This window comes from Salvia splendens, chromosome 15 (genome assembly GCF_004379255.2).
Source record: "Salvia splendens isolate huo1 chromosome 15, SspV2, whole genome shotgun sequence".
NCBI lineage: Eukaryota > Viridiplantae > Streptophyta > Magnoliopsida > Lamiales > Lamiaceae > Salvia > Salvia splendens.
Window position 1 is genome coordinate 26,822,828 of NC_056046.1, and position 13,722 is coordinate 26,836,549.

General features: G+C 41.5%; 3 protein-coding genes across 7 annotated transcripts; 2 read left to right on the forward strand and 1 right to left on the reverse strand.

Moving 5' to 3' along the window:
* Nucleotides 1-2,164: 2,164 nt before the first annotated feature.
* Nucleotides 2,165-2,656, forward strand: LOC121766936 (glutathione S-transferase T3-like). The gene has a single exon (XM_042163163.1). It carries the CDS (start codon nt 2,165-2,167, stop codon nt 2,654-2,656), a length of 492 nt encoding a protein of 163 aa, XP_042019097.1.
* Nucleotides 2,657-7,522: 4,866 nt separating this feature from the next.
* On the forward strand, nt 7,523-10,020 carry LOC121768000 (ureide permease 1-like). Its single transcript, XM_042164334.1, has 8 exons — nt 7,523-7,599; nt 7,830-8,114; nt 8,190-8,328; nt 8,396-8,546; nt 8,627-8,664; nt 8,926-9,005; nt 9,072-9,446; nt 9,699-10,020. The coding sequence occupies exons 1-8, from the start codon at nt 7,528-7,530 to the stop codon at nt 9,849-9,851; spliced, it is 1,293 nt and encodes a 430-aa protein (XP_042020268.1). The 5' UTR covers nt 7,523-7,527; the 3' UTR covers nt 9,852-10,020.
* On the reverse strand, nt 9,475-12,976 carry LOC121768001 (magnesium transporter MRS2-5-like). 5 transcript variants are annotated; one of them, XR_006043258.1, is made up of 7 exons: nt 11,915-12,842; nt 11,660-11,730; nt 11,466-11,594; nt 11,059-11,391; nt 10,931-10,978; nt 10,267-10,848; nt 9,475-9,896 (listed from the first exon to the last, which is right to left on the reverse strand). XR_006043258.1 is itself a non-coding variant. In XM_042164336.1 (7 exons), the coding sequence occupies exons 2-7, from the start codon at nt 12,357-12,359 to the stop codon at nt 10,621-10,623; spliced, it is 1,254 nt and encodes a 417-aa protein (XP_042020270.1). In that variant the 5' UTR covers nt 12,360-12,392; nt 12,864-12,976; the 3' UTR covers nt 10,446-10,620. The 5 variants fall into 5 exon arrangements, 3 of the variants coding, with proteins under 3 accessions (XP_042020270.1, XP_042020271.1, XP_042020272.1); XR_006043259.1 differs by having other exon boundaries at nt 10,229-10,848; XM_042164336.1 differs by lacking the exon at nt 9,475-9,896 and adding an exon at nt 12,864-12,976 and having other exon boundaries at nt 10,446-10,848; nt 11,915-12,392.
* Nucleotides 12,977-13,722: the final 746 nt, after the last annotated feature.

Below are 13,722 nucleotides of genomic sequence, written 5' to 3' on the forward strand. Positions count from 1 at the left end.
TGGATGTGTTGTGTCCTCATACATAGGCGTCATCCTATGACTCTCTTGATAACCTATTTCCGCTGCTATTATTGAAACTGTGTCGCAAGAATTTATTTTATTTCGTACGATTTTTGTCTTGTCAAATACTTTGAGACTTTAACCCGCTGCTTACTTCGTTACTCTAAAATGGTTTTCGTAAACTAAAACAAATGTTCTTTTAGGAGTTAATTGGATTTTTGATATTTATTTTTCCTTTGTTTTCTTTGAAAAATTGTTTGCTAGAAATCTCCGCACTATTTGATATTGTAATTATGACATTAAGTATTTTGAACTAAAATCAGTTGCTTAACTTTTCAATGAACTAAAATATTCTCCTTCTTAAGTTAATTGGGTCTTTCATATGAACTGTCGTCTCTTAAATGTTGTCTTTTATTGCTTTCACGTGGTCACGACCTCCTCGTTTTATTATCCCTAGTATTAGCGGTCGTGACAATACCTTATTTCAAGAGTTCCGCCTAAAATAAACAAGGCAAAACACATCCTTAAGTCCTTGTACTTTGATTGTTTATTTCAATATTCCTTATACAATTTTTCCGTTTTAATAAGTCTTTGTACTTTTATATTCGATATATTCCAATCCTTATTTAACAGAACCGTTAACTTTTCCGTTATAAAATAACACATTATATGTTAATTATTTAAATATATTCCACCTAATATCCTAGTTGGAAAATATCAACGAAAAGAGATAAAACAAGAAAAATGATCTCGGAGAGAAGAGCGAGGCCTTCCTTGGGCTGGAGCTCGAAGAAGCCGCCATTGACGCCAGCGAGCTTTAAGGCTTCCTCGGCGTTGAGGGGCCCACGGCCTTGGAATTGGGGTGGCCGGTCAGGAGCCCAACAATGTAGGAGAGGGGCACGAGATCGCCGGAGGCTGTGATTGTGCCGCAGAGAGGGAGGCATGGGGTGATGTTCTGGTTCAGGAATTTGGTGATGGCTTCAAGGATTTCGAATCGGATGCAAGAGTAGCCTTCGAGGAGGGTGTTGATCCGGACCAGCATCGTCGCTCTCGTTGCCGTGTGTGGCAGCGTGTGGTTTGATTCCGTTCCGTTTCTGAATATTCCGGCGTTCAAGAACCTGTTGCCATTTTGCTCTCATTAATTTCTAATCGAAAAGAACAGCAAGTTCAAGTAGAAGACCGCTCCACAAAAATTGGTTCTTGAATTTATTAGGTGTAATTAGAGCATCCACTATAGGCGAGGCGCGCCTATAGCCCCGGAGGGACGTCCGCATAGCCCCGGAGGGACGTCCGCCCCGGCGTGGATGAAAAAATGGGGGCGAGGACGGGGCGTACGATGCTTCGGCGACTAGGGGGCGAGGACGGGGCGATGGCGGGGCTATCTATAGTGGGGCGGCGGTCGGCGCGCCGGCCGCCCCCTTGAAATTTTTTCGAAAATTACCCCTATAAATACCACTCCTCCACCATCCATTTACCCCATTTTCACACACTCTCCCTTCATTCACTATCTACACTTTCACTCTCTAAAAATGCACGGTGGAGACGACGAATCCCCCGGCTCGGACGAATCGGGATATGGCTGCAATCCTTCCCAGCCGTCGCCCCCTTGAAATTTTTTCGAAAATTACCCCTATAAATACCACTCCTCCACCATCCATTTACCCCATTTTCACACACTCTCCCTTCATTCACTATCTACACTTTCACTCTCTAAAAATGCACGGTGGAGACGACGAATCCCCCGGCTCGGACGAATCGGGATATGGCGGCAATCCTTCCCAGCCGTCGGGATATGGCGGCTATCCTTCTCAGCCGTCGGGATATGGCAGCTATCCTTCTCAGCCGTCCCAGCCATGGAGTTGGAGTCAATCTCCCCCGCCGTGGGCATCGAGTCCAACTCCTCCACCATCTCAGCCGTGGAGGTCTTCTCCCACGCCCCAACCTTTGCCGAGGAATCTGAGCCGCTCGGCGTTTGGGGATTACAGACCCAACCTCGACGCCCTTCACCATCCGCGTCCGGAGACCCCTTTCCAATCCAGCACCTCTCCTTTCACTGAGGCAGATCAAGACGCACTGGATACGATGTTCGGTCTGCTTAGTTCCGTCGTACCGGATACGCCCTTTGCGACGAAAGTCAGGGGGTCCGAAAGGGCTGGCACGGGCAATGGCGGTGGCGGTGGCGGTGGCGGTGGCGGTGGTGGCGGCCGTCGATGTGGCAGTGGCGGTGGCGGATCGGGCAATGTCAGCGGCGCCGGCGGAGAGGGCAGCGGCTCAGTTCAAACCGAAAAAAAAGGCCACGCACTACACCAAAGCGGAGTCCATTGCTGTGGCGAGGGCGTGGGATGTCGCCACATCAGACCCCATAGTGGGCACCGATCAGACCAAGGGGAGCTTTTGGAAGCGCGCCGTGTTGTCGTACAACAAGTTCAAACGTCGCGGCACCAAACCGCGTGACGCGGAACAACTCCCCAAGAAGTGGTCTAGGATTCTACCGGCCACCCGGCGTTTCGCGGGCATATACCAGAACAACCTGCTCCATGAGGAGAGTGGCCGAAGCGAGGCTGGCTTGAAAGCACTTTCGATGAGCCAATACAACACACAAGGCAATCCGAAGTTCACAATGTGGGAGGAGTATCTAGTTCTCGAGGACTGCTAGAAATTCAAGGCCATCTGTGCGCAAGAGCAGGCTCTGGCACCAAAGCGGACAAGACACAACATTGTCGGGGACTACAGCAACGGCAGTGGCTCGCAATCGTTCGACCTGAACGAAGAGCAAGCCGAAGAGCCCTCCGCTACACACTCTAGGCGCGTCTGCCCTCCGGACAACATGCCTCTATCCGACGCGCTAGAAAAGCTGGCGGTTCCTCCCGCCGATCGTCGGCAGTGTCTGGATCGCGTGCCCCGTAGCCCGAGCCTACACTGCCGTCAACGGCCCCTTTTGCCAGCGATGTCTTGAGGGATAACGTATATGTGCAGCTGACGCACGAATTGCATGAAGTCTGCAGCAAATACGTGGCTGCAACCGACCCGTACATCAAGAATATATACTCCGACCTCATACGTCGGATCCAGCGCCGTCTGCGCTTGGCTGATGAGGGTCCTGGGGCAGCGGCAGCGAGGGAGACGGAGAAGGCGATGGAGAAGAGGAGGAATTGGACTCCGCCGCCGATTAGACGGTGGCGGCGTTTTTATTTGTATTTTTTTAATTCATTCGTTGTATAATTTTACCTTTGCCATTACAACGAATATTCGGTCTCAATTATCTCGTTTTATAATTATTTCAATTCAGCTGATTTAAAAACGAAACGAAAAAATTAAAATGAAAATTAATTATAAAATTCTGGGGCTATTGGAAGTGTCCGCCTATAGTGTGGCTGTGGACAAAAAAAATGGGGCTATGGACAAAAAATTTGGGGCTATGGACAAAAAAAGGGGTGGGGCTATTGGAGAAGACCGCCTATAGTAGATGCTCTTATAGCTATCTCAGGAGTTGTGGCGTTATACAAAAAGAATTATGATACCAGGCTGCAACACAGTGTGTGTAAGGGAGAAAGAGAGTGTGGTTTCAAAAAATTGATATTTTCCAACTAGGACACTAGGTGGAATAGATTTAAATAATTAACATATGATATGATGTGTTATTTTATAACAGAAAAGTTAACGATTCCGTTAAATAAAGATTGAAATATATCGAATATAAAAGTACAAGGACTTATTAAAACGGAAAAATTGTATAAGAATCTATTCAAATAAACAATCAAAGTATAAGGACTTAGGGATGTGTTTTGCCAATAAACAATAGTACTAATGTAAGAAAAAAATAAATCGTGACTAAAAATAAAGCTGATTTAATTTCATTACTGTGAACGCACGCCCATAGTGTTGAGAGCACCCGCAACGCGTGCCGCCGGCGTTCCGCGTGCTGTTCCGCCGGAACGGTTTCGCCGCGGAACGCGTTGCGGCGCACCATTCCGCTCCCATTCCGTGCCAGGTGCCGCCGGCACGTAACGCGGCACGGCTTGTGCCGCCACGCACAGGGGCGACGTGGCGCTCCCCGCTTCGTGCGTGCTTCCCACTCGCCCGCGAGTGGGACACGTCAGCGATGACGCAATTATTATTTTTTTAAAAAAAAATTGAATTTTTTAAAAAAAATAAATTTTAACGGTAATATTACCATTTTTTAACCTTTTTTTAATTTTTTTTTATTTTTATTTTTATTTTTATTTTCTTATTCTATAAATACACCTAATTTATTACATTTCACACACAACTACACATCTACTCTTCCTAAATCACCATCAATTCCTCTCCAATTTTCTATTTCAATCTCCTTCACAAAATGTCCGGCGACGGGAATTACAGCGGTGGCGGCTCCGGTGGGTGGGATCTCAACGCATTCGTCGATTGGGAGACCATGTACAACACACTTGGTGGTTCCGGGTCGTCGACGCCGGGCACCCAGGGGTCGGCGACACCGGGTGGGTACCAACCACCCACTTTCGATGTGGATGCCTACGCTCGACCACCCGGCTCGCGGCTTTCTCAGGGTTTGTCCCAGATTCGGGAGGATATCCCCGTTGAACCCACCCAGGGAGGAGGCCGAGGCGGTGGAAGCTCTAGGGCTGCGTCTGAGGCACCCGAGGAGGAGGAGGAGGAGGAACTGGAGGATCTGGGCCGGCATCCGTACAATAACGAAGAAACTAAGGCGGTGTACACCGCCTGGCTCACCGTCTCGTACGATCCCATCGTCGGGAACCAACAAGTCGCCAAGTGCTTCTGGGAAAAGGTACGTGATGTCTACCACCAGACTAAGCCGAAAGGGGCCCGGAAGCGCAAATATACAATGCTCCGTGCTCACTTTGGCCGAGTCGACGTACAGGTCAAAAAATTTTGTGGCATCTACTCGGCCGAAGCGGCGAACTACCAAAGCGGAGCTTCGGGCGCCGACATTCTGAGGGCGGCTTTGCGCGTCTTCTACCAGGACACCGGTCTACAGTTCAAATATGTTGATATTTGGCAGCTCGTCAAGGACGAGGAAAGGTGGGCCGGCGGTGTCCGCTCGAGCTCGGGCTCAACCTCAAAGCGCACGAAGCACACGGCGAGCGGCAACTACTCGTCTGGTGACACCGGTGAGGCCAGCGAGGGTGAACCGCAGGTGTTTGGGGGTACGGGGGATCCAACGCCCGACGAATACGGGGGATCCAGCCGTGGGCGCCGTCGGCCGCAAGGGACGAAGGCGGCTAAGGCGGCTAGAGCGAGGAAGGGCCGAGGCGAATCAAGCCAGTCGACCTCGGGATCGGGCTCGCGGGGAGGCTCGGACACACTTATGGTGGTGTACATAACCGCCACAATGGCGGACACTTCCCGCTTCTCGTACGCCCAATTCACGGCCTGGTGGAACGGAATTGTGCATATGGCAGGACTACTTGGTCTTCCTCCTCCCCCTAAACCTCGACCGCCTCCGCAGGATGATTCGCCGGCGGAGTAGTTTTTTTATTTTCCCACGTTTAATTGTGTGTTTTTTATTTTGTATTTTTTATTTTTGTAGGATTTTAATTGTGTGCTTTTTTTATTTTTTTTAAGTTTAAGTTGATTTTTTTTTAATGTTGTGTGTTTTTTAATAAATTGTGTTTGTTTTTTATTAAAGTGTGTTTATTTAAATTGAATTGGGTTGGAAAAAAAATGAAATTGAATGAATAGTAATTTAAGGAACGGTTAAGGAACGGAGGGTTGCAGGTTCCGTTCCTTAGTTAAGGAATGGAGTAAAAAAGTACAGTGGGACCCTCAAATAGTGGTTTAAGGAACGGTATAGGAACAGCGTTGTGGATAGCATGAGAACTTTTGATATTAATGCTAATAGATCATATTTCACCATCAATCGTTGAATCAGTAGCATGAATTCACACATAACTTGCGTGATTAATTGATAATGGCTGCTTATTGAACAAAAACTTTAAAAAAATTGACAGGTTCGTATTTTATTGGATTGGTTGGGCGATAAATACATATATAATTTTCTAAAGATTTTCCATTTATCATAGTCAAAGTTGAGGAAAAGAAAAAAATTTCATTTATCAAAGCACATGTTTTGACTCCTGCTGTTCATTATGAATATTTTTCAAATCACGTAATTTTATTGGTTTGTTGGGCGACATATAGTATTACTACTATTAATTATAGTACGAATTTTTACTCCACTTTGGAGTCTATATGAACATAAAACAAAACAAACATGTTTAATGACGAAAGGGAAAAGAAATAAAAATACCAAACACTAAAAGTAAAATTTAAAAATTACTCCTATTTAGCTAATATGTTCACATTTAATGTTAGTTGATATACTATTAATTAATATTTTATTATTAAATTGCAAACATATCAATTGGCAATCAGATGAAAAATTGCAAAACTCCATTTTTTCCCTCTCGCCGACAACCAGAGGACTAACCCTCGTTCCAATAGTCAGCACACTATGCAGTAAGGGACTAGCCAAATAATTTGCTCCATTTTCATAAGTAAGGATCGAACCTATGACCTCATGCTTAAGGGATGAGGTGTTGGTCACGCCAACCATGTAGGTTGCAAAACTCCCTCTTTAAATACTGCAGGTGTAGATATAGATTACACACTGTTCTTATATTTTTTAGAGGGATTTTGATCATAAAAAATCTTAAACATTGGATGAATATGACATTTCTATCGAACTCGTCTTAAGAATCACAAACTCTAAATATGGTGTCAAACTATGGGTCATATTTCCAACCCGACTTATCTACAAGACATATTTTGTCTTATTAGACGTTTATTAGCCAAAGTCAAATTCAAGAATTAGAGTTTCAATACAATGTAATTTCATGTAAAATTTATTTGAGTTTGGTTGAGAAAATTGTACACTTTCAAAAATCTGTGAATTTTAAAATTATTTTCGAAGTTTGAGTTTGGTTTGTCTGAAATTTATAATTTTTAAAATCAAAACTATTCAATTATGTCTAGCATAATCCTAACAAAACACTCATGCACATGCCATTACTACTTTATTAGTTCAGATGAATTTGACACCAAAATTTAAATTGGTAGATAAAATTTTAAAAGTTTAAAAAAGGTAAAATTTCTAAAACTGGTTTCAGTTTTCAAGATAAGATATTCTGTAACTATATATGGTTGACTCATATTAATTCTACACGCCATAGAAGTCCAAATTTGCTGGCATATATTAATGTCAAGTTGCAAAGAAACAAATCAATAGTGATACAACCTCTTTTTTTTTAAAGATACCCGGATCTTCACGCCTTCCAAAAATAATGATTCTATAATTTGTAGTCCACTACATGTTCAAGTCGAGATTGTTTAGAGATTTCATTCAACTTAAGTAGATCAGTTTTCTCCAAAGTAAAAATCTCATCTTTTTTCACACACAGAACATGGGTTCCATTTTGTGGGGCAGAGTTTTCTTGTTTTGATTTGCAGAACTATTAGCTGTTAATGCCCAAAAACAGTTTTTGATTTGAGTTTTTTTAGTGGTTGGTGATGCATCTCTTTCCTTGCTCTTTTTATATGAAACAGAGACAATTATTTGCTACTCTTTATGTTGATTTTAAGGTCTGGTCTAGTTTAAGAAAATTCTTATGCTTTTTAGCTTTCTAATTCTAATTCTAATTCTAATTCATCATGGTAATTGGTTGGATTATTTTAGGCTTCTTTTTCTCCATTGATTTTGCGAGGAAAGAAAATATGGGGATTCTTCTTCTTCTTCATCTTCTTCTTTCTCACAATTTCATGATTTCAAGATTCATCACATCTGATTTGTATTCTTACCTTTTTCAATATAGGATTATCTTAGCCTTCCATCTCTTGAATCAGAGAGATTCATCTCCAGGCAGTTGCAAATGTATCTGGTTGAGAGCAAAGGAGGTGCAATAGCTTGCATGCTCCTAGCTCTATCCTTCTTGGGCACATGGCCCGCGTTGTTAACTCTCCTCGAGAGGCGAGGCCGTCTCCCTCAGCACACTTATCTTGATTACACAATCACAAATCTCTTGGCTGCAATCATCATTGCCTTCACATTTGGTGAAATTGGCAACCAAAAGCCAAACTTCCTGGACCAACTATCTCAGGTCAGCTTATATCCATTTGTCTGAATCTTGCAATAGACATGAGCATGGCATTCTAAACAAGTTGATTTCTTTCAGGATAATTGGCCTAGTGTGTTGTTTGCAATGGCTGGTGGGATTGTTCTGAGCCTTGGCAATCTGGCAACGCAGTATGCTTGGGCGTTCGTTGGTTTGTCAGTCACCGAGGTTATATCGTCCAGCATAACCGTTGTCATAGGTAGTATGGATTTTGTGATGAGTTGGTTGGTGTATTTTCTAAAGCAGATCCATATCGGTTCATCCAGGAACGACGTTGAATTATTTCTTGGACGGAAAAATCAACAAGGCCGAGATTCTTTTCCCTGGCGTTGGATGCTTTCTGATTGCTGTCTGTTTTGGCTCTGCTGTTCATTCTTCCAATGATGCTGATAACAAAGCTAAGCTTGCTGCAGCTGTGTACGTTTTCCTCATCGATGGCATTTCGAGCTTTTGTATTGTTCGTGTCTGTGTTTGTTGATACAAATCTCATTTTACAGTGAAAAGAATGCTCATACTTCCATAGAAAGAAACAAGGGTAAGAGCATATAAAAATATAAGTTTCTTTTCGTAGGGTCTTGTTAGGTTGACAACTATCTGAAAACTATGTGAACAACCTACGTTATGAATGTCAACACGAAGACATTTGTATGTCAACTAAATGTAGTTCTGTTGACATCTATATTTACAATGACAACAGAAGACATACGTATGCCAACTACTTTTAGTTGACTTAAGATAGTTATCATCTGTCTTTTCCTATCTGCTTTCATTCATATATGTTGTATATAATCTACAGATTTGGAGAATGGAAGCAACAAAGCAAAGTATGGCACTGCAGATTTTCTCATAAATCTTGAGAACAAAAGGGCAATCAAGGTTTGTTTTGTGCTTTCATTTTTAATGGAGAAAAAACAAGATTTGAATATGGTGGTGGTGTTGCAGGTTTTCGGGAAGGGAACATTCATAGGTTTGGGAATAACTTTCTTCGCGGGGCTATGCTTCTCCCTCTTCACTCCAGCCTTCAACCTCGCCACAAACGATCAGTGGCATACACTGAGAGACGGCGTCCCCCACCTGAGTGTCTACACTGCATTCTTCTACTTCTCATCATCCTGCTTCGTCATAGCCGTCATCCTCAACATCAGTTTCTTGTACCGCCCCATCTTGAACTCGCCCAAGTCGTCCTTGAGAGCATATGTTGCTGACTGGGATGGTAGAGGTTGGGCCCTTTTGGCCGGGCTTCTATGCGGATTTGGCAACGGCCTTCAGTTCATGGGAGGCCAGGCTGCTGGTTATGCTGCAGCAGATGCTGTTCAGGTCAGAGCTTGAGATTTTTAAAAATATATTTTAAAGTATATTTTTAAGTAACTTAGATTATTTATAGGGGCTTTTACATAATAATGTATGCTAAACTTGAAGAAATTTTTTAAAAAAAGTTAAAAATATTTCAGTGAGGGCTTTAGCCCCTCGTCCCTATCACTTGGGTCCGCCCATGGGTTAGTTGATCATCATCTATTGTTTCGATCTTGAAACACACTACCGATCACATTTTGGTTTGCGCGTATGTAGGCTTTGCCCCTGGTGAGTACATTCTGGGGTATGATTCTGTTTGGAGAGTACAGAAGATCTTCTAGAAGGACGTATGTGCTTCTTGTTGGCATGTTGTTGATGTTCGTGGTTGCTGTCGCTGTCCTCATGGCGTCGGCAGGTCACCGGAAGTAGTGACTAGCATATCATCACTGATGTAGGTGCTGCTTTTCTTTGTAACTAAAAAAGGAACAAAAAGGAAATGTAAATTTGATTGAAAAAAGGAAATTGTAAAGAATATGGTACTTTTATTCTTAGAAAGGTGTGTTGTGTTACATAAATAAAAATGCTGAGTTTTCTCTGATGTTTTTAATGAAGAGTTACCATTGTCATCAAATGAAAAAAGCTATTCAAAAAATAAATCTGATAACTATTGATTCTGAGATAGGCAAACAAGCATAATTTAGGAAGAATAACAAAACTAGCAAGTTAAAGATTGATAAGACAAACGTGGTATAGTTAGAAATGGAATTTCTTGTAACAACAATCAAGAAGGCTCACCACAGACCTACCTGCATATGTGACCAACACGACAAGAGAGAAGACGTACCACCTTAAGAGAACCACCGGGAATCTGGCTGGCTCAACCAACGGAATACAGAACGCAGGCTATGACTCCATCAGAGATATCCCCCACATTAGGAATAAGCAAAGATTTATGAGTCTTGACTCCAATGAGGATTCAATGAGTGAAGATGAAGGCATTGATGAGTCGGAAATGCTAGCAGATACTCGAGAAAGAGAAAGCAGGCTCCGGTTTCAATTTTAGTTTTTGATTAAGATGTACAACTCAGATGCACACTAAAACTAAAAATATGTACAAGAGTATATATATGGTGGGAAACTGCAAGAACTCAATTAAAATTAGGAAATGTAGTAGGTGATCCCTTACGCTAACCGACTACTAAGGGATGACCTTTTTGTTCCGGAAATAAGCCAAAAATAAACCATACAACACTCCACAACAGATTCCAGAGATGACAAGTACCCAGTTGAATGTAGAGGCCTCGTCAAATACAGTGTCTTCGAAATTCATTCCAAAAACTGCAGCCACAGCGGCAAACATGGCAGTGACAAAGGTAGCAGCTCTGAGAAGCAACTCGAATTTAATCAGCTGATTCTGTACATTTCCCTACAGAAGCAAGATCAAGTTAGACATTAAAGATTAAGTATTACTTGAAATAAAACATGTAATATTTGATTGTTGCCCTTACCAGCTTTATGTTGATTAAATCCTCGGTATCATCAATATACTCTTTAAGCTGCACGACAATGGAAAATCGAATTAGAAAAAGGAACACTGCATAAAGAAAATTGTTTTCATCGTGAATCTTTTGCTGACCGATAGCAACTTATTGAGTGTGTTGTCTATGCCAACAAAGTATGCTTCGAGTAACATCTCAAGTTGATCGATATTTTCTCCAGAAGAAGATGAGCTCAAGAAGCTTCCATGTTTAGTGGAACTCATAGTGCTGAAAGCTCTCTGCAATCTGTGGACTCCGCTAGATGATCCCACCGGAGAAACAGGAGCAGATTTGGATCTAAATTTTGCATCATTAATTAGATTGCATACATCACTATCTGTAAGTATATCCCTTCTTTCTTTCTTCTCAGTTAGATACATCTCCGCCATGTCACCATCATCGTTCATCAGATGCTCTATTTCAACACAAACCTGGTATTCAAGAATACGTAAAATATATCAAAACTGCCAATGTTTATGTTAGTCTTTGCCAGCAATAATTTCACCTTTTGCACTCGCTGAGTCAAGGCCAGAAGGCTCCCTTTGAATCTACGTACACGCTCTAGATTGAGGGTGCTTATGGATGAGGCTAATTCGTCGAGCACAGGATATATATCCAATTCTAAATCCTTTGTCTACTAAATTCATGAATTTCAGTGCAACGATATATTGGATTCATAAAACAAACACAACTGCATACCTGAGCATCAAGTGACATACATGTATGCTCCAAAGCAACCTCCAAAGCTCTGAACTCGAAAGGTAGATCGTCTGATCCACGTAGAAAATTATATCAGTGAAACACAATTCACTAATAAGGTGAGCTCTTGTAATGTACATTGTATTTTCTACCTCCTTTCCTATTTCACCATTGTACATATACAAAAAGGAAACAAAATTCGGGTAGTTAGCTTCATAAGCCAAATTAAACATATGAGCAATTCCGGTATCTTACCATAATTATCTCTGGATACCTCGAGACGCTTGCACAACTCATATTTGTACTGCAGCACTGAGTCTTCTACGGAGTTCTTCAGTATAACCTCATCAGCGGTGATAATGCACCTAATCTGCTCGAGACTGACAACAATAGCCTTGTCACGGCCTAATATCGAGGAGGGATGGATAAACAAAGGATCCAAGAGTCTTAGATCTCGGGAAGGCAGCAAACAGCGTCTCATGACAGTTGGCTTATCTAGTTCCACGACTTCAGAGTTCCCTTTGGCATCAATCAATATCCAAGACCGATTTCCAAGATGATGATTTCTCTTCTTCAAGCCGGGAAATCCAGGTCCACGTGCATTGTCCCTCCCAATACCATTAGCATAATAGCTCGAATAATCAGCACCGAAAGGTTGAGCCATCTTCACATCTAATGATCTAAGAGCTAAGAATGACATCTTACTTCAGCAACTAGTACGTATTTCTACAATCTGATGTAGGAAATGAAAAAGGGAAATATAAAAACATCCAATTAGGTGGAGTTCGGTTTCCTAGTTAAAGACTATAACTAATTATCACATGATTAGGATTCAGTTGTTGATTCAATTTCATGAACCAAACACAATACATATTTAATCCTAAGATACATACTTGCAAACCGAACAGATGTTAGTATTTAAGATCAACACAATATGTAACTAACAGACATCACAAATCTGCTAACACTCGTCACTGAGCAATTGAAAATTTCTGAAATACAGTATAAAATTACACTTCGATTCAGAATTATGAGGGAGTATCAATAAAAGTAGGAAGAAGCCAATTTTGGGGCAGCAAGAAAGAATGAAACTTTTATACAAGCAACTAAAGCTGAATTCTTATCTAATTTGGGAATTTCTATACCCAACCAAAAAACCCCCCATTGAGATAGCACATATATATTTGGTTGAAGAAGAGTATACCTTTCGTGACAAGATTCCGTCTTGATTCGCAAAATTTGGGCAACGGAGATTCTACATTCACGGTCAACGCGATTTATCACTTCCTTGTCTATTTTTGTTTTCTTCGGTCTTAGGCCATCCACGGTAAGAATATAGTCATAAACTCCTTCTGCCACATCATCAACACTAAAAATCCTCCTGTCACATCATCAAAACAAGCAAATAGCTCGGCCATAGCCTAGTCATAGTCTAGCCACATCACTCAAAATTATATAAAATAAATAATTAACAATCACACAAAATACGGAATTAAATTTACGACACAGATACAGGAAAATTCAATAATAATATTAAAATTTTAAAAAGTACATTAATTAATAAAACACAATTCATTAAAATTAAAATAACATTACAACATCCTCATTAATGAGTTTGTCCCACATCGAAAGTGAAATATAAAACATTCAACGATGTCTCTAAAAAAGAGAAACAACCAAGAATGAGTTTGTCCCACATCAAAAGTGATACATAAAATATTCAAGGATGTCTCTATAAAAGAGAAACAACCAAGAATGAGTTTGTCCCACATCGAAAGTGGAACATAAAACATTCTAGGATGTCTCTATAAAAGAGAAACAACCAAGAATGAGTTTGTCCCACATCGAAAGTGGAACATAAAACATTCAAGTATGTCTCTATAAAAGAGAAACAACCAAGAATGAGTTTTGTCCCACATCGAAAGTTGAACATAAAACATTCAAGGATGTCTCTATAAAATAGAAACAACCAAGAATAAGTTTGTCCCACATCGAAAGTGGAACATAAAACATTCAAGTATGTCTCTATAAAAGAGAAACAACCAAGAATGAGTTTGTCCCAC